Here is a 27,686-nt window from a genome sequence, read left to right on the forward strand (position 1 = left end):
CCCCGGGAAAAAATCCTAGCTACGCCACTGGTTGTGTGGGGGAGTGGGGTGGGGCGCAATGCACTCTTCCAAGTGTTTTGGGGTAAGGAAACAAGTTAAAAGGGTAAAAGATATCTTCAAATCAATTTTACTAGCTAAATTCCATGTGTTCTTCATGATTAAGGTATACGTTTATTTACATAACGATTTCAGAGTTCGGCGCAAATCATTTTTCACTAACTTTTCAAAAATAAGTGGTGCTCACTCAAGCGGAAATATTTTTCGACAGTTATATCGTCATTTACTTAAATGGATCTGTACCAATGTTAAAATGTGGAAAAATCTTCAGGATATTACAAATGTATAATTTTATTGGATTTTTTTCTAAGCGAAAACTTTTTTTGATACGCACGTACTGTATAGATAATGTGAGAGGAAGGGCCCCACCCCTGTGCACGGTCCGATTAGCTTTCTCTTGAAATACCCGCCTCTTTAGTCTAGGAGCCAGGGGGCTTTATTCAGAATTTTTGGTGGGGAAGGTTTGACAAGCTTATCCGGGGTAAAATTGTACGCTGATTCCAAAAATGCCACTCTTATTGACCGTACTCACGCCATTTTGGTCATTTTGGCAAAATTTTGGCCAAAAATGACCATTTTGACCACTCTTTGGAGAATGGTCCATTAACAGACTGCTTTTGCAGCCACATGCAATTAAAAGGGTCTATCTTAAGTAGAAATGCACACAGATTCTAAATAAAGTGCTTTCATTTGCCAAAATCACAATAGCAGTGGTCATTTTGGCCATAATTTGGCCAAAAATGACAATTTTCATGATTTTTTGGCCGAAATGTGTTACAAATATTAATCAGAGCTTCGACTGGATGTTTTTAGAAATCCACATTTATTTTCAAAATGTGCGCTGGATCATAACCATCAACCTCATGTAATTTATTCCATCAGTTTTTACCTATGAGGGTCATTTTGGGTACTTTAGACATAACTGACCATTCGCGCAATTTGCATTATTAACCCTTCAAATAGGCAGGAAATTGAGGTCTTCAGCATGTTTTTTCTTATTCCCTTATAAAATGAGAATGCATTAAAATGTCCTTCATGTGTAAAATTTTATGCTGATTCCAAATGTATCAGTCTAAATGACCCTATTTAACAGTTTAAGGTCATTTTGGCCACTTATGACCCTTAAAATGACCAATGACATCAGTTCAATTTATCCAAAAATACTTTGAATGTTACCAGAATCGTTGCAAGGGCATACTGTGACACCTAACATTGGTGTATTAATCCTTGAAATTGAACATCTCAAAAGTATTTTGACCTAATGCAGTTTATTCCATCAGTTTTGACCTATGAGGGTTACTTGGCGTACTTTAGTCACAACTGACCATTCACGCAGTTTTGCATACATTTGTATAATAAACTGCACATAAAATGGCCAATAACATCAGTTCAATTTATCCAGAAATACTTCGAATGTTACCAGAATCTTAACAAGGGTGTGCTTAATACCCAACACTGGTGAATGAATCCTTAAAATTGAGCATCCCCAAAGTTGACTACCTTGGTCATTTTGGCCACCTTGACCCCCCGGCCAGCCCTGCTCATTGTGTATGTTAATTCAGGTGATATCGAACATGGTGAGGAGAAATTTTGGATTGCGTTAATATTAGCATCAATTATTGTTAAATGGGGAAGTTTGAAAGCTTCTTGGTGGAAATCAATGAAATTATTCCACACAGACCATAACTATTGGACCCTGTGGTCATTTTGACCACGTTTTCATCAATATTGACCAGTGACCATGGACCCTAGGAATCTCCAATTAGTGGAGAGATCAGCTAAGAGAGAGACCTTGCATTCTTTGATGAGTCAAAAAGGGCTCAAATGCTGGTCAGTATCATTATCAGCATGAGCTACCAATAATCGGTGAAGAGTGTCATAATTGTGATAAAATCCTTTACATCGTGCATACATAAGGTTGTTTGACCATGGCACTGTGGTCATTTACATGATTTTAGCCACCATGACCACACAGTAAATATTTATGGAAACCTCACATATATGGGGCAGTAAATTCATGAATGAGACACTTTAGCATCATTTACATGTTATATTAAGACACTTTTCTAGATTAATGTAGATTAATGATTCCAAATATATTAGTCTTAATGACCATTTATGAGCTAGTGGTCATTTTGGTCGCTTTTGGTCCCGACAATGACCAATCACATTTGCATGTATCAAAGAGGATTCAAGTGTTGTTGTCGCTCCGTATTGTTAATAAGATGTATTTTATCAATTATTGATATCAATATGATATGACTAATAGCACATTATCAAAATTTTGAAACCAATTTGGCCATTTTGACTATCTATCGCATGTATGACTTTTGTAAATAAACATAACAGGAGCAATTGTGGAAATGCGTTCAATCCCTTTTGATTGGAAATATTAAAAGCTCACCTTGAGTAAAAAAAATTGTGCCAAATACCTCACCATTTGGTCATTGTGTGGTCATTGAGTAGCCATAACATCATTCCCTCATTTTTTATTTAAATTATACAGATAACTATATTCTAGAGGAAGGCACTAATCCTGAACTCAAAGGTGCGTCATTACAAAGCTATTGGTCAAAGTAGATTTAACCATGGTGCATTTTTATTACCTTTGCCATTTTGTGTAATGTTTCACAAACCTCACATTGGCATGATTGGTAAAGTTGAAAGTGGAAAACTTGCCCTAAATTGTTAAAGAATGACCAAAATTCGGCACAGAGAATAATTTCATATAGAGAATGTATTTTATTACCCAGTACGTCTTCAAAAGAATTAAGGGTAAGTTTCCTGCTCACCAATCATGCCAATGTGAGCTTTGTGAATCACTGTACAAGAAAAAACAAAGATTGTAAAAATGAATGATAGTTAAAACTCTTTGTGAACTTCACTGTGACCTATTTTGCTTTGTAATGATTCTCAGTACAATTTGACTTCAAAGAAGGAAAATAATTCTGGCTATTTAGGAACATACAGTGATCAAAGGGGCCACAGTAGACAGTCACATGATATTTGGCACAATTTTTACTCAAGGTGAGCCTTTGATATTTCCCATGAAAAGGGATTACGCATTTCATCATGTTCATAGACCTACAATTGCTGTTAAGTCAATTTTATTTCAAAATTCGCACATTGGATAAACGGTCAAAGTGGCCAAAGTGGTCACATTTGATTATGTACTATTTGTAATATCATATTGAATTAAATAATTTGTCATTTATTATGATTGATACAACAAATCTTACAAAAATATAGAGCAAGAACATTGGAATACTTTTGATACATGTAATTGTCATTGCTAATTATAGGGACCAAAATGACTGCTAAGTAGTCATTAAGACTGATATATTCTAAATCATTGTATTAATCTGGTGCAGAAAGTTTTTGTAATATGTCTCATCTAACATCATTCTTGAATTCGTTTCCATGAATTACAAAATGGTTAATGTGCATAAAATCATGAAAATGACCAAAGTGCATGGTCAAACAACCTTATGTGTACTTGATGTAAAGGTTTTTATCACATTCATTAAACTCTTGATTATTGGTGTAGTAACTCAAGCTGAAAATAATATTAAGCAACATTTGAGCTCTTTTTAAATCAAATAATGTGTGGTGACGAGAAATTATTGAGGAAAGGTGATCAAAATTACCACAAAGTCCAATAGTTCGGCCAATAACACTGATTTATATGAAATCCTTGCATTGATTTTCACCCCAAAGCTTTCAAACTTTTCCAATTTAACAATAATTGATGCTAATATTAACACAATCCTGAATTGTCTCCTCACTATGTTCACTATAGGCTAATTTAGTATACACATTGGGCAGGGGACAATCTGGCCAAAATGACCAAGGTTGTCAAAAATATTTTTGGGACACTCAATATAAATGATTAATACACCAGTGTTAGGTGTCACAGCACACCCTTGTAACGATTATAGTAACATTCAAAGTACTTTTGGATAAATTGAAGTATTGAACAGATGGTATTGGTCATTTGGGGCCAAAAAGTGGCCGAAATGACCATAATCTGTTAAATGGGGTCATTAAGACTGACATATTGGGAATCAGCTTGAAATTCTACACAAGAACGACATATGCATCATTCCCATTTTATAAAGGAGGAAGATAAAGCACACTGAAGACCTCAAATTCCTGCCGATTTGCACAGTTATTATGCAAAATTGCACGAATGGTCAGTTACCCAAAATGGTCAAAAGTCAAAACTAATGATATAAATTACATGAGGTCAAAATACTTTTGAAATGTTCATTTTAAAGGATTAATACACCAATGTTTGATGTCACAGCACATCCTGGTAACGATTCTGGTAACATTGAGGTATTTTGGATAAATTGAACTGATGTTATTGGTCATTTTTATGGCCATAAGTGGCCAAAATGACCATTAGGTGTTCAATTGGGTCATTAAGACTGATATATTTAGAATCAGCATAATATTCTGTACAAGATGGACATTTAAATGTATTCCCATTTTATAAGGGAAGAAGATAAAACACACTGAAGACCTCAAATTCCTGCCTATGTGCGAATGGTCAGTTATGTCTAAAGTACCCAAAATGACCCTCATAGGTCAAAACTGATGGAATGAGGTCAAAATAATTTTGAGATGTTCAATTTAAAGGATTAACACACCCCAATGTTAGGTGTCGCAACACACCCTTGTAACGATTCTGGTAACGTTCGAAGTATTTGGGGGTAAAATGATCTAATGTCATTGGTCATTTAGGGCCATAAGTGACCAAAATAACCATAAGCTATTGAATAGGGTCAATAAGACTGATATATTTGGAATCTGCATAAAATTCTACACAAGATGGATTTTTGAACGCATTTGCATTTTATATTGGGAAGAAGATAAAACACGCTATGAGACCTCAAATTCCTGCTTACATGTATATGTGCACTTTATTATGCAAAACTTCGTAAAGGGTCAGTTATGTATAAAGTACCCCAAATGACCCTCATAGGTCAAAACTAATGGAATAAATTAAACAAGGTCAAAATACTTTGTGAGATGTTAAATTTAAAGGATTAACACACCAATGTTAGGTGTCGCAGCACACCTTGTAATGGTTCTGGTAACGTTCGAAGTATTTGGGGGTAAAATGAACTGATGTCATTGGCCATTTTAAGGGCCATAAGTGGTCAAAATTACCACAAGCTATTAAATAGGGTTATTATGAATGATATATTTGGAATCGGCATAAAATTTTACACTTGAAGGACATTTAATTGCAATCTCATTTTATCAGGGAAGAAGAAAAAACATGCTGAAGACCTCAATTTCCTGCCTATTTGAACAGTTAATAATGCAAATTGCGCGAATTTACTGCCCCATATATGTGAGGTTTCCATAAACATTTACTGTGTGGTTATGGTGGCTAAAATCATGTAAATGACCACAGTGCCATGGTCAAACAACCTTATGTATGCACGATGTAAAGGATTTTATCACAATTATGACACTCTTCACCGATTATTGGTAGCTCATGCTGATAATGATACTGACCAGCATTTGAGCCCTTTTTGACTCATCAAAGCATGCAAGGTCTCTCTCTTAGCTGATCTCTCCACTAATTGGAGATTCCTAGGGTCCATGGTCACTGGTCAATATTGATGAAAACGTGGTCAAAATGACCACAGGGTCCAATAGTTATGGTCTGTGTGGAATAATTTCATTGATTTCCACCAAGAAGCTTTCAAACTTCCCCATTTAACAATAATTGATGCTAATATTAACGCAATCCAAAATTTCTCCTCACCATGTTCGATATCACCTGAATTAACATACACAATGAGCAGGGCTGGCCGGGGGGTCAAGGTGGCCAAAATGACCAAGGTAGTCAACTTTGGGGATGCTCAATTTTAAGGATTCATTCACCAGTGTTGGGTATTAAGCACACCCTTGTTAAGATTCTGGTAACATTCGAAGTATTTCTGGATAAATTGAACTGATGTTATTGGCCATTTTATATGCAGTTTATTATACAAATGTATGCAAAACTGCGTGAATGGTCAGTTGTGGCTAAAGTACGCCAAGTAACCCTCATAGGTCAAAACTGATGGAATAAACTGCATTAGGTCAAAATACTTTTGAGATGTTCAATTTCAAGGATTAATACACCAATGTTAGGTGTCACAGTATGCCCTTGTAACGATTCTGGTAACATTCAAAGTATTTTTGGATAAATTGAACTGATGTCATTGGTCATTTTAAGGGTCATAAGTGGCCAAAATGACCTTAAACTGTTAAATAGGGTCATTTAGACTGATATATTTGGAATCAGCATAAAATTTTACACATGAAGGACATTTAAATGCATTCTCATTTTATAAGGGAATAAGAAAAAACATGCTGAAGACCTCAATTTCCTGCCTATTTGAAGGGTTAATAATGCAAATTGCGCGAATGGTCAGTTATGTCTAAAGTACCCAAAATGACCCTCATAGGTAAAAACTGATGGAATAAATTACATGAGGTTGATGGTTATGATCCAGCGCACATTTTGAAAATAAATGTGGATTTCTAAAAACATCCAGTCGAAGCTCTGATCAATATTTGTAACACATTTCGGCCAAAAAATCATGAAAATTGTCATTTTTGGCCAAATTATGGCCAAAATGACCACTGCTATTGTGATTTTGGCAAATGAAAGCACTTTATCTGGAATCTGTGTGCATTTTTACTTAAGATAGACCCTTTTAATTGCATGTGGCTACAAAAGCAGTCTGTTAAGGGACCATTTTCCAAAGAGTGGTCAAAATGGTCATTTTTGGCCAAAATTTGGCCAAAATGACCAAAATGGCGTGAGTACGGTCAATAAGAGTGGCATTTTTGGAATCAGCGCACAATTTTACCCCGGATAAGCTTGTCAAACCTTCCCCACCAAAAATTCTGAATAAAGCCCTCTGGCTCCTAGACTACTTGGATGAGAGCAACTGACAAACTTGTCAGTACAGTATTGAGAAAATGATGAAGTTGTGGAGAACTACTAATAAATGACAAAGTTACCATCAACTCCGCAGAGATCTAATCTTTTTTTATGATAAAACACTTGAGGTAAATAAAATTCACTCTCACTTCCAAGAATTATGCATGACCTTTGATCAGTATAGAAACACAGTCAGTAAATTGGCAATGCTGACCTTTCGCGAGCAATTGATGAGCAACTCTGCGAGAAAATAGAGAAGGATGCGAAGTAAGATGAGGAAACCAATGCTTTTTTGCAGTTCAGTGCCTCTATGTTCAAACAGTAAGTAACTGTCACTTTGTTTCTACCGTAATATAATACGAAAGTACTGTAGATGGTTAACTTTACTAATTTCAAGAGAATTCTGAGTTTTATTTTTGTTCGATTGCGGCATGAATCTGCCAGTGCAATCGCTCGTCAGTGCCAGTGCGTGTTTATGTATGACGAGATGTGAGTGACCCTGTACAAAGTGGTATGGACGGAGTTCTGTGCGAGACTGTCGACTGGGGCTTGGTTGTTGTCAAGCTGGATCTTCATCTGGCTTGGCCTTGGCAATGATCTCACCAGAACAGAGGTGATTTCGGAACTCTGTTCTAAGCTCTTGCCACTCGTTCGCACCTAGTACATGTACATGATGTAGTGTCCCATACCATTCGCCCAACACATCAAACATGGCGAATAGGATAGGGATTGGATTTGGAGTCGGGACTGTATCACGTCTACGAGTCCGACATTACGAGCTGTATGGTGAGACTACCACATATCGACCCCCTCTTTTGAAACTGACCACCTTGCGCGCGTTAAATTATTGCGTATTACAAACGATACGCGCGGGAGAGTAGGCGCAGTGTCCATAGTCTACTTTAGAAATGGTAAGAATCGATTTTACGAGAAAAAAAGAAGCAACAACAAGTAAAAATTTAGTAGAATTAATCAAAATTGTATTGATCAGATCATCAGACCCAAACCCCGCTGAAAAACCAAGAAATTCGATAGGAAGCGGCTTTAGAACAAATATCCGTCGTCAATCGTCGAATCCTTTGCTGGAGCTAGCAGTGGAAGTAGTGAGACGATCATTTTTAGCATGTTGACATAGAAATAAGTTTTGGAAGAGTAAAAATATTTTGCTACTGCGACAAGAATTGGCCGTAAACGTAGTGTAAAGAGGCTGGTCGGTTTTAAAAGACAGGTGCAAATGAGCAAATGTAAAATCGTATTCGTTATTTGTCGATATATACGCGGATTGAATCGGAGTTGCCGAGCAAAACATGGGAATCATTTCTGCACAAATGAGACGAAAACTGGGTATAATTGATGAATATTTTCGCAGATACGATGCTTAGAAGATTAGGTGGTCGATAAGGGGTAGTTACAACCATACTGAATGAAATAATCCCCTTGAATATTCATTTATTGCTGGTAAAGGTTAAAAACTAAGAGTTTGACTTGCCCTTTCCTTCTTCGGAACCAAACATGGATTTTCCTTCTCCTGTAGACTCCTGGGTTTAACTTCCAATTCATGAAATATTTCCATTTATTGCAAGACTTTCGAAAATCGTCAAAATAAAAAAAATTCAGGAAATTTTTCATTATCCTCCTCTGTCCATAGGCATAGACCTTTTTTTTTAAACAAGTGCACACCTAGTTACCAATAATGCATACATCATTTCCATTTATTTGAAAGCAGGATGAAAGGGCAATGTAGATTAAATGCTTTGCTCACGGGTATAGGTGCCGCAGCTGGGGATCGAACTCTGGACTTTCATTTAAACAACTTTTCAGAATAGACTTTATAAAAAAAAAAAACAAGTGCACACCTAGTCAGTAATGCATACTATAGCATTTCCATTTATTGAAAGCAGGATAAAAGAGCATTGTAGATTAAATGCCCTGCTCACGGGCATAGGTGCCGCGGCCGGGGATCGAACTCCGGACTTTCCATGTATAGCCAAGCGCCTTAGACCACTCGGCCACAGCACCTCCACCTAGACACTCCTACGTACCATGCCATAACGCCCTCTTGTGCTCAATGAAAGAAAGCTAATAGTAGCAATCACACCACTGACCACGCAGACAGGATATATGCTTCTCACCACAGATGTACCTGTTTCCGCTAAACCTGTATTCGGAAGCTCTGAGATCCAGCGATAGTACTAGTCTCTTTCCCCCCTGACACTCAATATTTAAAAAACAAAAATTTATATTAGAATAATTGTAGCAGAATGTAGCAAACTGACAGAATTTTATAAAGAAAGAAAGAGGAAACAGTGGAAGAAAGAAGAAAAAAGTGAAGGAAGAAAGGAAAAAGGAATGAATAAAAGAAAAGAGAAGGAAGAAATGAATAGATTACAAATACATGTAATAAAGAGAGGAAGAAAAAAAGAGAAAGAAAGAGGAACAATATTTATCTTAATGAAAATAGGCAGTTTGTAAACAACCATGAAACAGCTCTTTGCTCATTCTGTGTTGTGCTGGAAACAATTCTCCACTATATGAAATGTCCCAAATACTTGCGAAAAAGGATAATGCTCGTACTTGAGGTAAATCAAAGGGCGTGTTTATGCTTCCACTTTTCAGGCCAGAATCAGCATTTCCATACGTGATTATTCTAAAACATGGTTGCGTCTATGCTTACTTTCATTTAAACAACGTTTCAGAAAACTCACAAAAAGGTACGTTTCAAAACGTTGTTTTACCAGAATCAGGGTTTCTGGGGAAGTATAATCAGAACCACGATCGTAAACGTGTTTAAACGACGTCATTTGGTACATGCTTCCGGTGAGATGAAAATCCGCGGGCAAATACAGTCGCATGGTTCTAATGGGGACTTACCTCTCATCTGACCAATGTACATTTGACTAGTACTACTCTTCTAATTTGTTGTCTCAATGAATGTTTAGGGATTTACAAAAAAAATGGACCATGAGTTATGAGGAGACATTGCTGAGCCAGAAGCCCCTGTAGCATAAAAAAAAATGTCTTATTATTTTCTTATGTAAACTTTAATATTCTTTGTTTTGTCTCACCATGATTCTCACCATGGTGGAAATTCTATGGCTATGTCAAGTAACTCAGTGCAATTACTAATGTCTGAAATTGTTCAATGTTTGAATAAATTATTAGTCGACCATAACAACACTCTCAAAAAAAAACTTTCGAAAAGTTCTCGCCCAATTTGACCTCGCTTTCTTGTTCAACGAAAAGTACGATTTTCGTTGGCAGCTGGGGATCATGATTTCTCCTCAGAAATGATGGGTATAAAAGCACTCTCAGAACCACATTTACGATCGGCGTTCTGAAACGATGTTTGAAAACTCTTATTCTGTCCTCGCAATGGAAGTATAAACACACCCAAAGTGAATTGGATATAAAGAGACTCCTCAATTCAACAGAGTATTCGGATCAAAAAGCTTTGGTATCCTTCGTAAGAAATACCCAAAGATTCAGGTAATTTATCTAATTAAGTCATTGTTAATTGAAATAATCGATTGTTGTATTTTTTCTTATGTAAATGTACTACAGTGCATATAAAAAAACGAACAGTTCTGAAAAGTCTATACGAGCTGATGTTGCAATCTTGCCCATTCGTACAATTAAATTCAACAATCATAATAATTAGTTTTCTCCGCCACCTTCAAATTAGATAAGCTAATCAGAGGCAATAGTTCTTGGGTAACATCCTTATGATAATTATAAGTATCAATGGTGGGATATGAAAATGTTGAATTAAAGAAAATAACATGGAAACAATTGTCATTATTATGGATCCCCTCAGAATTAATTCAGCGTGCAAAGAGTTTAAAAAATAAATTTTGTCCATGCTTGAGTAAACACGGAACGTTTTTGTCGGGGTTTCAAAAAGAGGCTTGCGCCAAAATAGCAGAAATGAGAAATTCGATGATCAGACTTCTTGCTAATCAGCAGACTTCCTCTTAACCTTTTCATTTTCTTTGCAATGAGTTTCGAATTATGCTGTCAAATTTCATTTACGAACTTATTTATTTACTTGAATTATAATAATTTTTTCACTTCAACTTATTTTACCTTTGAATTTTCCTTCATAAGTAATTAAAGAAGACTTTTTGTCAACCCGAGCAAGAAGATTTGCAATGTTAATTGGGATACCTTGAAATGGTTCAAATCCTGTTATTATGGTGAACAAGTTATGTTATGGTACCTTTTATAAAAGACATGAATCCTATTTTCAAGGGTTTATTGATTCCTTGACCAAGTTATGTGCTTGACAGGACAAACAAGATAGGAATCATTTCTTTCAATGGGAATGGTGTATTGAGTCAATTTTGAGGGAGCTAGATATGGCAGATCGGATAAAATGTTTTAAAAAGTTGTGAGAAAGCGAAGCGAGCAAGCAAAAATTTCCACTTTTTGTCTCACCTGCATAGCAGAGTGAGACTACATGTATAGGCGCCGCTTTTCCGACGGCGGCGGCGGCGGCGGCGTCAACATCAAATCTTAACCTGAGGTTAAGTTTTTGAAATGACATCATAACTTAGAAAGTATATGGACCTAGTTCATGAAACTTGGCCATAAGGTTAATCAAGTATTACTGAATATCCTATTAGAGTTTCATGTCACATGACCAAGGTCAAAGGTCATTTAGGGTCAATGAACTTAGGCCATGTTGGGGGAATCAATATCAAAATCTTAACCTGAGGTTAAGTTTTTGAAATGTCATCATAACTTAGAAAATATATGGACCTAGATCATTAAACTTGGACATAAGGTTAATCAAGTATCACCAAACATCCTGCATGAGTTTCACGTCACATGACAAAGGTCAAAGGTCATTTAGGGTCAATGAACTTTGGCTGATTTGGGGGTATCTGTTGAATTACAATCAAAACTTTAACAGTTTTTGGATCTGATTCATGAAACTTAGACATAATAGTAATCAAGTATCACTGAACATCCTGTGCAAGTTTCAGGTCACATGATCAAGGTCAAAGGTCATTTAGGGTCAATGAACTTTGGCCGAATTGGGGGTATTTGTTGAATTACCATCATAACTTTGAAAGTATGTTGGTCTAGTTCATAAAACTTGGACATAAGAGTAATCAAGTATCACTGAACATCCTGTGCGCATTTTAGGTCACATGCCCAAGGTCAAAGGTCAATGAACTTTGGCCATAATGGGGGTATCTGTTGAATTACCATCATAACTTTGCAAGTTTATTGATTTGACTTTTGAAACTTGGACATAAGAGTAATCAAGTATCACTGAATATCCTGTGCAAGTTTCAGGTCACATGATCAAGGTCAAAGGTCATGTGAGGTCAATGAATTTTGGCCACATTGGGGGTATTTGTTGAATTACCATCCCATCCTATCTCTGTAAGTGTAATGTTGTAACCCGCAAGTGAAAACCCGAACCGTACCGTCCCGTATAATCCAATAATTTGCAAGCGGGACCCGCTGACCCGTCGGGTTTTAACCCGCAAGTCAATTTATCTTTGAAAAATGAAAAACATTATTTCTGCAATCCCCACACTATACAGGCTCAAATCAGGAAAATATATGTCTACTACTACCTAGCCTAGAGTGAATTTACTTACAATTTGCAAATTCGCCTTTTATTCCGGAGAGAAAATGTTTTTTGGGTGACTTTGTACCACGAAATGGGTCCGCTCTGATCTCGAAATTGAAAGCATTACGCAATTAACGCCTCGGATCGGAGCTAGCGAGCCGCAGCTCAGCGCGCTAGCTAGCCCAGGCTGCCCAGCAAGGATCGGCAGACGGCAATGTTGTTTTTCAGTCCAGGTCGGTCGACAATGCGACTCACAACAATCATAATTACAATATTCAATTCCATGGGACCTCGTCTATAAAGTAATCAAAATTGCAATAAATACCTGGATAATGATACAGTCAATTTTTTCTTCTCGTTTATCTCTATATTATTTCCTTCTGTTTTTGTATTTCATTCGATAATATGGCCGCTAAAACTCGATGTTCAGTTTCCCGTCGCCCGCGTTATGAAATTTGGCCCGCGTTTGAAAATCAAATTCTGAAAATAAACTATTTGGATATCTAGATTCAAAACTGATTTAAAACATTAATATAAGCTTTTCAGTAAGACAATTACTTGTATATCTTGTAAATACCTGCAAATCTTTTCTTTCTTTCTTTTTTTGTGAATGGAATGACGCTGCATGCTCAACTTACCTCGAGGGATGTTCGTGCAGGCTCCACTGAACAACCGTAGAAGTGGTGGAGCCTGCACGAACATCGCTCGAGGTATGGTTGAGCTACCTCAATAAATCCCAAAGTCTAGTAAACTCGCGTTGGTGAGTTATCATACGGCCTAGTACTCATCCAAAATAACTTATCTTATTTGCTAATTATAACTTAAAAATCATTTGTTTTATTTTTCCAGGGGATGAGTTAAATATCAGACAAAAAAATCATCAAAGCTCAATCTGTTACAAGGCCGACGGGAGACTCACCCACGTACGCATGGGCGCTTGTGCTAGCTAGTCTGAGCTCTGTCTCTCTGCCAGAGCTCTGGGGGACAATTCGCTCTGTAAAGGCCTCAATGATGGTGATTTTCTGCTTCAGACAGAGTTTATATTTCGGGTATATTTTTCAAAACTGCCAATGAAGTTTGATGATTTCTTCATTGTCATGTATATTTAAGTTATTAATGAGTTCATTCTCACCAAATTTAGACTCCCCCATAGAGAAATACAATTTTCGTGGAGATCTGCGTTTTCAAAGAACTTCAGGAAAAGTAAGGGTATGTGGGCCTTTATTACATGGCCAAGTACTGGAATTAGATGGAGTAAAATTTAGATATTAAATTCATTTATATCAAGTTCAACTCACAGTCTCACCCACACAAACACACCCACATCCAAGATTCTAGGCATGAAAAAAAACTTTAAAAATCATACAATATTAAACAAGTAATAATTAATTTAATAAGTGAACAGGTATTCCTCAAAATACAAAAACGTAGCATTTGAAAAGAGCCCCTGAAATATTGCAAAAAAAAATGAAAATGGAGCCCCCCCCCAAAAAAATGATTAATTTTTCCCTGGCTTCAAGTTCCACAGAATAAAGTGCGTTAAAAGGTTACAAAAGGTCAAACTTTCATCTTCTGAAAAATAATGAATAATGAAATCGGTTCCTCATTATGAGCTGGAAAAAATGGGACGGGAAACTCAACATCGAGTTTCATTGGCCCATGCGGTTGCTTTTGACTGCGCTGCATGCACGCACTGGCGCTGGCCTTTGAAAGAGAGCAACTCGATGTATTTATCATGTTGAACTGTCTCAGACTCAGTCCTGTTCACTATTCACAAGACAAAAATACGCCGGCATTTTTAAAAGGAAATATCTACGTCTCTAAAAGAATCTGCCACGTAAGAAGCACATGATCTTAACTCAATTTTCACTGTGAATGTTTTTATTATGCGTCGTTTATTCTCCCTTTTTTTCGCATGACGGTCTGCGGGTTTGAGAATGAACTCGGCCCGGCCCGCAACCCGCGATCGGAGGCATACCGGCAGGTTAACCCGTACCGCAACGGGTGCGGGTTACAACATTATGTAAGTGTATTGGTCTAGTTCATAAAATGTGGAAATAAGAGTAACCAAGTATCACTGAACATCTTGTGCGAGTTATAGTAGTTTTCAAAGTCAGCACTGCTGCTATGTTGAATCGCGTGATGCAGGTGAGACGGCCAGAGGCATTCCACTTGTTTTTTATACGCACCGTAGTATGTATATATAAATATGTAAATGTCTGATGGTTCCTGTAAAATCAATGTTGATAGAAGAACATTGTGTGTGTGTTTTGATACTGCATGCATGTAGGTCTATATTATATATCATAAAATGTTTAGGCCTCAATTATAGTATTATTTAGGCCTATATTCTATTAACATGTGAAAATTAACCAAATGCACAATATCTGCACAAGACCCAAAACGTCTGCATTTTTCTGAACTTAACATTTTCATACTACGGTAACTTATATATATTTCGTAACTCGGATGAAAGAGATTTGCCAACAGACATCACACTTCCTTGACTGGTATGGGGGGGGGGGCCTAAGGCTACGCATGCCCTTCATGCTGTAACTGAGAAACCTGATCAACGTACCGATCCAGGCTTGGCCAGAAAATACATCTAAAGTGGTTAAGTGATCAGTAATAACAGTCTGTTGTGATTCTCCCACAACTGTGCAAATGATGTAGCGCTATATCCTACATTTATTGAATTGATACAGAAAAGTTATATGAAATTAACCGCAAATTATACTGGCGCAAATATTCACTGCTGAATGTCACACGCCGTATAAGCTATTTAAATAACAACAATAGAAAGAAAAGGAAGGAAATAAACAAAAACAGACAATTTTAAAAAGAGAAAAAAAAAGAAAAAAATGAAATAAAGAGAATAAAAAGGATGATAAAAGGGGAAAAGTAAAAAAAAACAAATGAATGAAAGAAATAAAGAACGAAAAAGGAACTAAGAAAGAGAAAAAAATTAAAAAGTGAAAGAAGAAGGAAAAAAAGGCAACAAAATAAAGAGAGAGAGAGAGAAAAAGAAATGGAGAAGAGAGAAAAGACGAAAGAAAAAAAGAAAGAAAAATAAAAGAAAATGAACAAAATTCAAAAAGGAAGATAAAAATGAAAGAAAGAAAGACAGAAAGAAAGAAAGAAAGAAAGAAGAAATGTGTAAAAATAATAAAAATATTTTTAAAATAGAAAGAAAGAGAGGAAGAAATAAAAACAAATAAGGAGAAGAAAGGAAAGGAATAAAGAGAAAAAATAGGAAAATGGCATAAAGTGACTACTGTATAAAGTCTAGCTAGTTAATATTAGAAAATGGCATAGATGATAAATTTTCTTTTGTACATGTAAATAACGAATGAGAAAAATTGTCCAATTAATATGCGAAAATGTAATAATTTGAGAAGATTTGACTGGTTCATACCTTAAAAATTTGACACATATTTTGAGAATTGTTTCAGTCATTAATCTTATACTTTTCAGTTTTCATCATTATTGCAAATATCATTGGCAGTCGTCTGAACCGTCGTATCACACAAACGACAGTGCAAACCCGTTTTAGAGAAAATAGACTTTAAAGGAGAATGAAACCTTTGGAACAAGATTGCTTGTATGAAAACAGAAAAATCAAAGAAAGAGATCAACAAAAGTGAGATAAATCGGACAAATAATGAGAAAGTTATGAGCATTTGAATATTGCGATCACTAATGCTATGGAGATCCTCAAATTGGCAATGCGACAAAGATGTTGATGTCACTTGTGAACAACTCTCCCCATTACTTTAGTATATATTTCACTTAAATTGCCTCTTTTATCACTTCTATCAGTAGATCATGTGTTCTTCCTATAGGAGGGCATGTAATACAGATTTTTAAAGAATACATCATGGATAAAAAGTTTGCATCACCATAAGAAAAAGCAAAAAGAGACATTTTGAGGGTATTTTATAGTCCATCAAAGGAAAAGTTGTTCACATGTGACATCACACATCCTTGTCGCATTGCCAATGGGAGGATCTCCATAGCTTTAGTGATTGCAATATTCAAATGCTCATAACTTTCTCATTATTTGTCCGATTTTTCTCAAACTTTCTTTGTTCTTAATCTTTGATTTTTCTGTTTCGACACAAGCTTACTTGTTCCAAAGATTTCATTCCCCTTTAAAGGTTACTATAATTTCTACACATGATTCCCCAGCATTGCAACATTTTCATTGCTAGAAAAATACATTTTTGAAAAGACCAAGACAATCACTTGACATTGATATCTTTATTTTAAAACACAAATCCAAGGATCAGAGAAAATATTGCAAGAGAGCTACATGTACATGCTTGTTATTTTGTTCTGAGCGGTTTAGATTTTCCATACTGTACAAAAACGCCATAGGTGATACAACAACCCTGATCGAGATTTCAGTGCACGCGATCAGTCAAAAACGTTGTATCGTATTTTCACGTACAAAGTCAATGCAGTGCCGATACAATGATCTGACTGACCGTGCATTTGCATATTACGTGTGGGCAGCTGTTTGCTTTCCTACAGTACACGTATCCCCCCCATGTGTCGAAAATCGCGTTGCCATGGTAAGAATGTGCAATTTACCACCCCCCAGAAAAAAAACAAAACAGGAAAACTACTTTCCCAGTTCTTTTTTACCATTACTCTTGAAATTTGCCACAAACTTTCAACTTTGGTAAAGGGTTGCAGAATTTTCGCGGTGGAAACTCTCCATGGGAATGAATGGGAATTTTGTGAGAATTTTGGGAATTTTCAAAAAAATTTCTGATATTCCATATACAGGAATTGAAAAGAGTTCCCTGGCAGATGATGCTTGATGGTGCTTTGCCATCAAATTTCAAGCCAAATAACAGCTAGACAAGGCAGAATTTTAATGATTTCCATGTTAAAGTTGATTTATTGTATTAGGAGCTGAATGGTACGTGTGATGGCAGTATATGTACACTGCATATGCCTTGCATTTATAAGGGATATTTATTGTTCATGGAATGATGCCCATTGGATATTCTGAACTTGGTGCAAACGATTAGTATAAGTTACATAATTATTGTTGTTATTAGCATTATGTTATTACATGTACATTAAATCATAATTGTTTCATTACCATGAAATAAGTTGCAGCTAGAAATAACTAATGCACTTAATCAGTTTCAATCCAATTGTTTTAGTTCTTGGTAGGAAAATTTTGAATAAACCTATATAATAAACTACAAAAGAACAAGTGCGGATATGACATCATCAACCCACCTAATGAATATTCATGAAGAAATGCCTCGAACTGTTTCACCGGAATCATGCAAATCTTTGAAATTCAATAACTTTGTTATTTGTAATCCGATTTTGATAAAATTTTCATCATTTTGCTCTGTGAATTTTACTCTATTTATTGAGATACAAATATCTTCAGCTCAGAACATCCCTTTTAAGGTTAAATTCAAGTTCTAGTGGTATAACTTCATTAGTGTCTATCTCTGAATAAGAGCGCTGGTTCTATCGCACATAGGGCATGCCGAGGGCACTCTCCTTGGCTTGGCCAAGTTTCCAAACTGTAGATTTTCATGCATACCGGTACTGCAATTGCCTAGCTAACCCTGCTATTTTGAATATATTCACCATGTACCGTAAGTAACGGTGTATTAACCGCACCCGTGTATTAACCGCACCCCCAACTTTGGACTAAAAAAAAAAAAAAAAAATTCTCACATTAACATGCATATTTGAGGTATGAAGAAACAAAATCTAAGTTTTAAGATTTCAAAGTATCCAAAGAGGTTACAGGTAAGCAGTAATCTGCTGTTCTTGATCAATTTATCTACAAATGTTAGAAAGAACGGTCCCGCCAATATTGGCATCTTACACACTCACTCACCTCAGTGTACACACACACACAGCACTGCCATTACATTGCAAACTACGATACAGTACCAGTCATGCCAGTACGTCTTATCAAATTATGATCTGTGTCTTTTCCAGCGTAGGAGGAAGAAACATTCACAATTCTTGCCCTCACAATCACTTTCAGAAATTTGATGTCTTAGCATGAATTTTGGATACGGGATTACAGGAAGGTTCAAGAAACAAAGAAATTGACATTTTTTCCAGTTGTTTTTTACGGCTTCGTGCCTTCTCTCTCGTGCGTGGTTTACATGGTATCTTATGAAAAGCAAACAGAATCTAGGAAGGAAAAAACAAGCTGGCGCTGGCGTGAAACGGGACTTTGAATAGCGCCAGCTTAAGTCGCACTATAACCACATTACAACGCAATCTCTCAGCTAACTCCACTCGTACTCTCGCTCAGCAGTGACAAAATATTACTGAGTATGCTTGGCGTCTCTTTTAAATTAGCCAGGGAAATTCACTACTTTGAATCGAGAATAAAGTCAAAATTAGTGTCATGAAGGTGGGTGCGTTTGTTATGAACAACATTTAATTAAGATCTTAATCGCTTCCCATTACCCGCGGCTCATACCCCTCTAAACGACATTGCCTGGGCGGCTACGCCCGGCCACTCGATGTGTTGTGAACTGGCAGACATCGTACATGTACGGGAGGGGTTACGGCGGGCTGGCTCAGACCCGTCACCGTGTATAAACCGCACCCCCGACTTTTGCTTTTATCCCGCCGAGAAAAAGGTGCGGTTAATACACCGTTACTTACGGTATATGTGTATATTTGATCCCAAAATAGCTCATAAATATGAAAAAAATAACGTCTCTTATGGCGTTGGTGTCATTCATTTTTCTACAAGTCATACAAGCACGTCAGTCAATACAATAGAAATTTGGCACCAATAAACATTCGTAGAGCATACATGTAGCCCAAATGCTCAATTTTTGCCCATTTTCAGTTTTTTTTAGTGACAGTCATTTAATTTTGCCAGCATACACAACAGAAGTACTGTTTGTTTTAATGGCAAGCTTACTTGTATAAAGGTACTATCTGATAATGTAGAGTTTGACTGTTTACATTGCATTCCTCTTGGAGAAAATACTAAAATTGAAAAGAATTCATGGAATAATTTCACACACAGAGACAGTGATTTTCCATAAATTTCAAAAAATAGTCTTTTTCGTTTCTGAAAATCTGTAATTCAGGTTCAACTTGATCTTAAAAATAGAAATTCCATTTTGTCACTGAAAATGTACACAGCAAAAACATGAATTCCATTTTGCAAAGGTGAATTCCATGAATTTTTACATGAAAAATATAAGAACCAAATGGAATTTCCATTTTATCTACCGGTAAAACGGGAAAAAAATCACTGTCCCTACACATTTATTTCTATGCATGCAGAGTAGTATAAGAGTACTTTTGGCAGGATTTCTTTGTCATTCCCACTAGTTACAGGTTTATACCGTTATCGCTATAGGATTGTTTCCCTTTAAAGAATGCTTCAATTCAAAAGTGTAATTAACTCAAATGTACACAGGGCAAATCAAGTGTGATTTGCATCTATAATTTTCAGTTCCTGGCAATTCAGCATCCCTTGTTTATATGATCTCAGGTTTGTTTTACAGGGCATTATTGTTGCTATTGGAGACAACAATTGATCATTTCGGCCTTCATTTTATTCTGAAGTTGTTTAATAGGTCGTTCATCTAATTACTGACTGCATAAGGTTGCACTGATTTGATCCACACAAATAGATGAATTCATTCATTCTAGAGCAATTCTGCACTCTTTCATTTGTGTTTTTTTCTTTCAGTGACAATTTTATTTCTAGTTCTGTGAAAAATAGCTTAAACTTTAATGGCAAATTGAAGCGAATTGGGGGGTAGGCCTAGTACTTTTTACATCAACCCTTATCTCAAGAGATATAGTGCATATGATTTGAGATTTATGAAATAGAATGAATAGTTTTGTATCACTTACATGTACTACTAAATCTATTTAGATCCTTGTAGTATCATTGAATAAGTTATGCTGGGAATTACAGGATGATGGTGTTGGATTCTGTGTTTGCTCCAGGCTATCCCCAATTAACCCTCTTAGCTTAGAAATAAAATGAAACCTCAAGGCAGTTCAAAGTTTCGCCCGATTCTGGCGCACTTTTAGTTTTATCCCCCTTTACCCTCAATTCGCCTGAGAAGGCATCTTCCCCAGCTTGCACGTGGACCCACATGCGGCAAGTTATGTGGGTGTTCAAAAGGGATTGCCAACACCACATCTCCGCCCCCATCTTTGCTTGTCTCCCATCAAGCAGAAGACGCAGCGTTTCCTTGTGAACTCATTTGCATTCGCCATTACTCCACTTGACGCTTCAACAGAAAGCACCAAACTGATGAACTCTTACATCCGTACAGTATGAAAAGTGTTGTGCACGTACATCATTGTTTGCAGAGAAGAGCTCTTACATCGAGGTGCCTGGTTGAAATACAAGTTAGGGTCCTAGGAAACTGTTCATCTGTAAATAAGAGGAGCCCAAGTTATGAACACGGAGTAGTTTGATCGTGGACTTGAAGATTGCATGATTTGCTACAGTGATGCCTATTCTTTCGTCTATCGCTGCTGAAGGGTCGGGCTGTGGTCTGGAGTACATGTATGTATGCTAGCTGGTAGTGTTTATGATATGAGCATTGAAAAAAAAAGATAGTCTCTCTATACAGGTTTGCAACACTCGAGGCATCTCCTGATCAGTACATTGTACTTCTCTCTGAGAGGATGTACATGTACACTGAAGGCGTATTGCATTATGGCTGTTTATCTGGAAAAGGACGTGTATCTGATTGTTGGCATCATATTGAGATTAAATCTGATTGTCAAATTAAATGCTAGATTTTTGTTTTTATTGACACACTGACTGCTTTTCGAAGTTGGACTTGAGTGTTCTGAAATCTGAAATGATTGCATACAAAGGATATAGGCCTACTTGTAAAATGTAGTGTGCTACTATGAACATCAATATTTTATACTTATTTTTTCAGTATAATTAAAGATAATTAAAGATAATTGTACTGCAATGCATCTTGAATATTGTGTGCAAAGTTGTGTGTATTCACGCCATTGGCATATGAAGTTAGAGAGCTTTGTACAACTACAGTACATATGTACATCTATTCGTGTTTTAGATTGTTGATTATGTGCATCATATATCCAGGCTCCTCACAATAAGCTTTCCTACACACAGTATTGATGCACTCTGTGTATATATCATCTTTATTAAACTGGCTTAAAATGCTACAGGTATGTCAAGGCTATGCCTACAACCAATTTTTGCCACGGAGGATGATGACTTGTTGTAATTTCATCACATCGATACAAATTGAAAAAATAAGGTGTCATATGTATGCATAATAGTGTTTTATGTTGCCTGCTCTTGCATAGTAATGAAATGAGTATAATCTGACTTTCATTTTTTTATTTTTTCCCCTTTTAATATTTTTTGTATTTGTTGCTTTATAATGATCAAAATTGTCCTGAAACTCCTGTTGGATCAAGTGCTAAATGTATAAGCTGAATTATTACTTTGCATAATTTGTGTGATTGTGTCATATACCAGTTTTAAGATATTAACCACGGACCAGGAAGAAATGGAAAAACTGAATCACCTGAATGTTCCTGTTCAGTCGCTTGATATCTATTTCATATTCACCCCTACAGTGCAAACAGTTCAAAATAAACCACAGAGCTTGTATATTTTTGTTAGCTGTAAATCCCCTTTTCAGTACAATGTATGTCTGGCATTATGTTTTCCTGCAAGTATTATGTCATCTTGGAAGTAGGAAAGGGGATTTTTTTTGGTTTCTCCTGAACAATAGGTGTTTGCATCTTGCCAATATATGCGATCCAATTATCAGGCTTCGCTATGGAATAAAATGAAACTATGCAAACCACAAAACATTCAGCAAAGAAATGTTAGTTTACTTTCCACTGCTGTTGTCATGATATATATCAGAATATTAGCTCTTTGTCGTCATGTTTTGAACATACATGTACAGAGTGATCATTGTATTGGATATGAAATCATGATAGAGGAGAATATTAATGGGAGGTGCAATGAAATGGGTACTCTGGCTTAAATAGTAAAATCAAACATGCAACAACAACAACAAAAATGGAGAAAATTTCATCAAAATCAGAACTCTGATACATGTAGGCTACATTGTATGCTTACAGTGTACCATATTTTTGTTTTTATTTATTTTGGTGCAATATTGGTCCAGATACATTGTCAACCCCACTTTTATACCTACATGTACATGCACTCTTAGAGATTGGATATTCATCAATATCATTTTACATATACTACTACTAATAATGATAATAATAATAATATGATGATCATGATAGTGATAATGATAGTAATAATGATGTCTTATTGAGCGCACACACTGTCCAGAGATGCTCATGATGCTAGCGCAGCACCAGTTCCTTCGGATATAAATATTTTATACATTTATACAGTACAATGTATATAAACAACTCTATAAATGAAGTCGACAAAGCTTATGAGAGATTCAACTTTTGTATTAATTTATAAAGCTATTGCTTGTGTTGGATTGTCCATTCTGGATTTGGCTAGAACCTCCCACACATCTGCTTGAATTATTCATCCATTTAAATGCGATGACTTGTGCTGATCTACTGTACATGTACACTATGCAAGTTTACCAATATACATGTATACCAGGGTGTATCAACATGAGTCTGAACTAGCAAAGGTATATATCATTTACTTTTAACAGTTTACATGATAACTACCTATTTGGTATCTTATTATGTTTATTTTCAATTATGGAAATTCATGTTCTGAGAAAAGGGCACTTGATAGGGATTACTGAATTGTTATTGTTATACAATTGCATATTGCAATCAACATCAACATGTAAATTACAATTTTGTGTGTCTATGTGTGATGAATGCACAGGTGAAATGACTTTCTGAGAAAATGGCACTCTATGAAAATATGTAGGCCTACATGACATTGTCAAAAAGAAGTTGCTTTCATGTGACACAATAACATTGAATCTAAAAAAGGAAATTGATAAGTTTATTATTCTCTGATGTTGATTTGTGCCAAACCTTTCTCTCGGGTATGGTGGCTCAGTGGTAAAGCGTCCGCCGCATGAACAGGAGGTAGAGGGTTCCATCCCTGGCCGAGTAATACCAAAGACCTTAATAAATAATGATAGATAATACACAGGATTTATATAGCGTCTTTTCCGTTTTGATTAAATGCTGAAGGCACTTAGAAAACAGCAAGAACAAAAAGTAGAGATAAGTACAAGAAAATGCACATTACAATAGAGAATAAATGCCTGTCTTCAATTCTAGTTTGGTTGCCCTCCCCTTGATAAAAGAAATGTGAATTGTCATGCAATAATTGCAAAGTTTTGTACTACTGTATCTCCATTGCTTATCCATTGCTAATCTAAAAAGATATAAATTCAATAGTGAAATACATACATGTAGTTTCCCTGTTGACTGCAGTAGATGTGTGGGAGGTATATGTACTACCGGTAAGCCTTTCAAAGATCAGAGTAATTTGAAGGGACTTAAAAATATCCTCCTGCCTACAGATTCATTTCCATATAGTTTTGATAGAAGTATAAAGGGCAGTGCCCACAGATTCATTAAAGTAAAGTGATAAAGAGGAGAAAGAACCTGTCCATCTGAAGCAGTACAGTACTTGAGTGTGCAGGTAGCTACAGGTAGGGCTTCATGCAGTAAATTGCCAATTCGTCCATTCACCACATGATCTACTTTCATTTAGTCTAATGCTATTCTGCGATTCTGTCCAACATTTCGTCTTACAACCATTTGGTCCAATCATCACTTCGTCCAATCACCATTTCATCTATGACCATTTCGTCTCATAACCAGTTGGTCTAATATCCATTTAAATTGAATTTTCTTTCATTTTGCACAATTCAACACTTAGTCCAATTAGACCAAATAGTATATGGGCGAAATGGCTATTGGACCAACTGGTAAAGACGGAACGGCATTAGACTAAATGATAGTAGACCATGTGGTGAGTGGACGAATTGATGGTAGACCAAGTGATAGTAGACGAGTTGGCAATTAGACGAATTGGAAATAAACCCTTCATACAACTAGAAGGAAAGGTCTAGAAGCAGTTGGATGTCAGGTAGGCCTACATCATAATAAAGCAAAATATCTGCAGTTTATAGAAATTTGAAGGGATTTTTTTTTTATTGTTGAAACATTCTCATTTCGCCCTCTTTGATGTTCTGTTGACTGGATGATGACTGTAATTGACATTACAAGCCCAGAAGCATTTGTGAGGTTCCCCAAATTGCATTGCAAAACCACTGTTTGAAGGATTTAACCCTCAAATACTAATTTCTTTTGATGGAGTTTATTTGAAATGACCTTGCAAATCACTTCCACCCATACATGTGTGACCTGCCTTCATGGCATTCATTTATGTTGCTTCTTAATTTTCTTTTACTCACAAGACATGAACCATGCTCAAGATAAAGTAAGTTTGGCAGTTATTTCTATGTGCCTATCGCTCATTGAATCTGAGATGTATAAACTAAAAGGTCTTAATTACAGTTTGTGTGTTTCTATGAATGCGTGCTTGTACGCTTTAATCCTGAGAGATTGGTCGACCAACATGTACATAATCAACGTTTGCATTAATCACAATGTTTCTCTTTCAAAGTGATTATAAACAAGCATTCCATTCCAGTTTTCATTTCCAGACCTCACCAATATGGTTTTGCTTATTCTTTTTCTTCCCTGGACTTTCGATTCATTGTTTAACTTTGAATTTATAGAATTTTCAATTCTTGCTCATGGTTCATGCTATCTTGTACATAATCGTTCTAATCATAAAGAAAATGGTTGACCCACAAGCCTCTTGATAATGGATACTGTTAGGTGCATACCCTGAAATGTACAAATTATACCTATTTTTATTAAGCTCTAATGTAACATTCTTTCTGTCAATGTACATGTAGTTCCTGATTGTTGTTGATAGACCAATGTATTTTCTGATTCAATGACTAATGAGAACATCATTTGAATATGGCTTTAACAACATCTATAGATATTGTGATGCCACAATATTTTCCTTACTTTGCTTCCCTCTTCTTATACAAGTGTAGACTGATTCTTTTATCATACAAGTACTCTAAATAGGACATGTACAAAAGTACACCTTTCTCTTGCTTGGGTTTTTGTTATATGTACTGTATATGGTCGTGTCATTGATGTACGTATACATGTACATACAGTGTATAGGCTATTGTGGGTAAATATCCTATGAAAATGACAAATGTGAACAAAATTTTAATTCATTATTAATAACATTTAGTTTTGTACTCCCTAGTAGTGCCTTCATACATTACATGTATGTGAAACCGATATACTACTGGTCAATTCCATTGTGACTTATGGGACATTTGATACTTTTTTCCACATAACTGAAGTACATATCTGAAATAGTAGCTGCATAAACATGGATTTACTTTATTAAACTGAAAGAAGAATACTGAAACTTACTACATACAAAAATGTATGCTTGCAGCTTGGTTGCATAGGGTGCTATACATTCAGAAATGTCATTGTGACTTATGGGACATCGATGGACCACACAAATTGAGCTCTTTTGTTCAAAGTGCCATATCTATCTCAGTTTTATGACAATGTTTTTAAATTTGGACTTGGAGATTAACCAGTAATAGTGCTCACAAACAATACTTGAATTGGACTTGATTCATTTCATTTGTTTCAGTAGTTGTGTGCAGTCATGTGTGACTTATGGGACAAGTGAACGTGACTGATGGGACCCTATCTCATTTCATGGAATTTACATTTCCTCTCAATGACTTTTTAAGTCAAACTTAATTTCAGCATGAAGAAATATTCCCTAATAACATGACACCTTTAATAATTCATGCTATTGTGTCAGAAATAAATTCAACAAAAGGCAGAAACATCTTTTCGTGCACTTCATGAATATATAAAGGGAACATTAACCAAATAAAACTTCTTAACTTCTCAGCAAGCTTTAAGAACTGTAATCAAATAATAACAAAGTAATCAATAAACAATTACAATCATAAATATTTAGCAAACAGATGAAAAATGAACAATTAGAATAAGAATGTACACACTTTCCATTGTGACTGATGGGACAAAATGATAGGACATATTTGTTACAGATGGGACAAATAAATGTTGCTTTTCTCTATCTGTCTCATACAGTATGGTAAGAAAAGACCTTTTCAGTGTATTGTATGTAAGCAAATTAAGACATTAATGCTGCCATGAAGTATATCAATATTCTTGTTAATATATTCTCTTTCATGTCGAAAGCTAATATTTTTCATTAGTTGTTGATGTTTATGATAAAACAGATAGATATTAGTGCACATGCAAATTTTTGACAAAAACAACAATTTTGGTATGATTTTTTTTTAATTATTCTACTATCTAAACTACATGTATACTTGTATAGTAAAAAGTGTATTCATTTACATGGAAGATTTTACCATTGTCCCTGCAAAAAATATTAAAATAATTGATTTTCAAGAAATATCCAGGAGAGCCGCCAAGATGGCCGCCAAAAATTGCCAATTTTGAAACCTACATGTATGGGACACGATTTGGCAAAGGGTACATCAAGATTCATCAACTACATGTATACACTTTTACAATGCAAAAAAGTTAGTTAAAAATATACATCATGGGGTGCACCCTATCTCAAATTCTTTTTTGCCAGCTGCTTGGGTTGTTACATGTATGTCATCTCTTTCATAGAAATTCAGAATGCCTGTATAAAGGACATCACCATTTAGACAGTACCGAAGCGATGATGTCAGTTGCCATGGTGTCATGGCGGCCTGGTTCTAAACAAAATAACCAGGGGCCGTTTCATAAAGCTGTTTGTAAGTTAGAAGCAACTTTAAGAACGACTGGTGATCCTTTCTTACATGCTAATACATGTACATTGCCAATTTATGATGACATTAACCACAAGGATAACCGGTCGTTCTTAAAGTCACTTAAGTTACGATTAGCTTTATGAACCAGTGCCCTTTTACGACTCTCAGAATGCTGGTAACCACCAGGGACAACACACATCACCATTTTTGCAAATACAAATGTGTA

General features: G+C 35.9%; 1 protein-coding gene across 1 annotated transcript in view; it reads left to right on the forward strand.

Moving 5' to 3' along the window:
• Positions 1-7,194: 7,194 nt before the first annotated feature.
• The window catches only part of LOC121407510, a 30,220-nt gene continuing 9,728 nt past the window's right edge, over positions 7,195-27,686 (forward strand). Inside the window, exon 1 of the mRNA XM_041598635.1 lies at positions 7,195-7,330. Within this exon, the coding sequence (XP_041454569.1) occupies positions 7,320-7,330 (11 nt within the window). The 5' untranslated portion in view covers positions 7,195-7,319. The remainder of the gene's footprint in view (positions 7,331-27,686) is intronic.

Source organism: Lytechinus variegatus, chromosome 2, assembly GCF_018143015.1.
Source record: "Lytechinus variegatus isolate NC3 chromosome 2, Lvar_3.0, whole genome shotgun sequence".
Classification (NCBI taxonomy): domain Eukaryota; kingdom Metazoa; phylum Echinodermata; class Echinoidea; order Temnopleuroida; family Toxopneustidae; genus Lytechinus; species Lytechinus variegatus.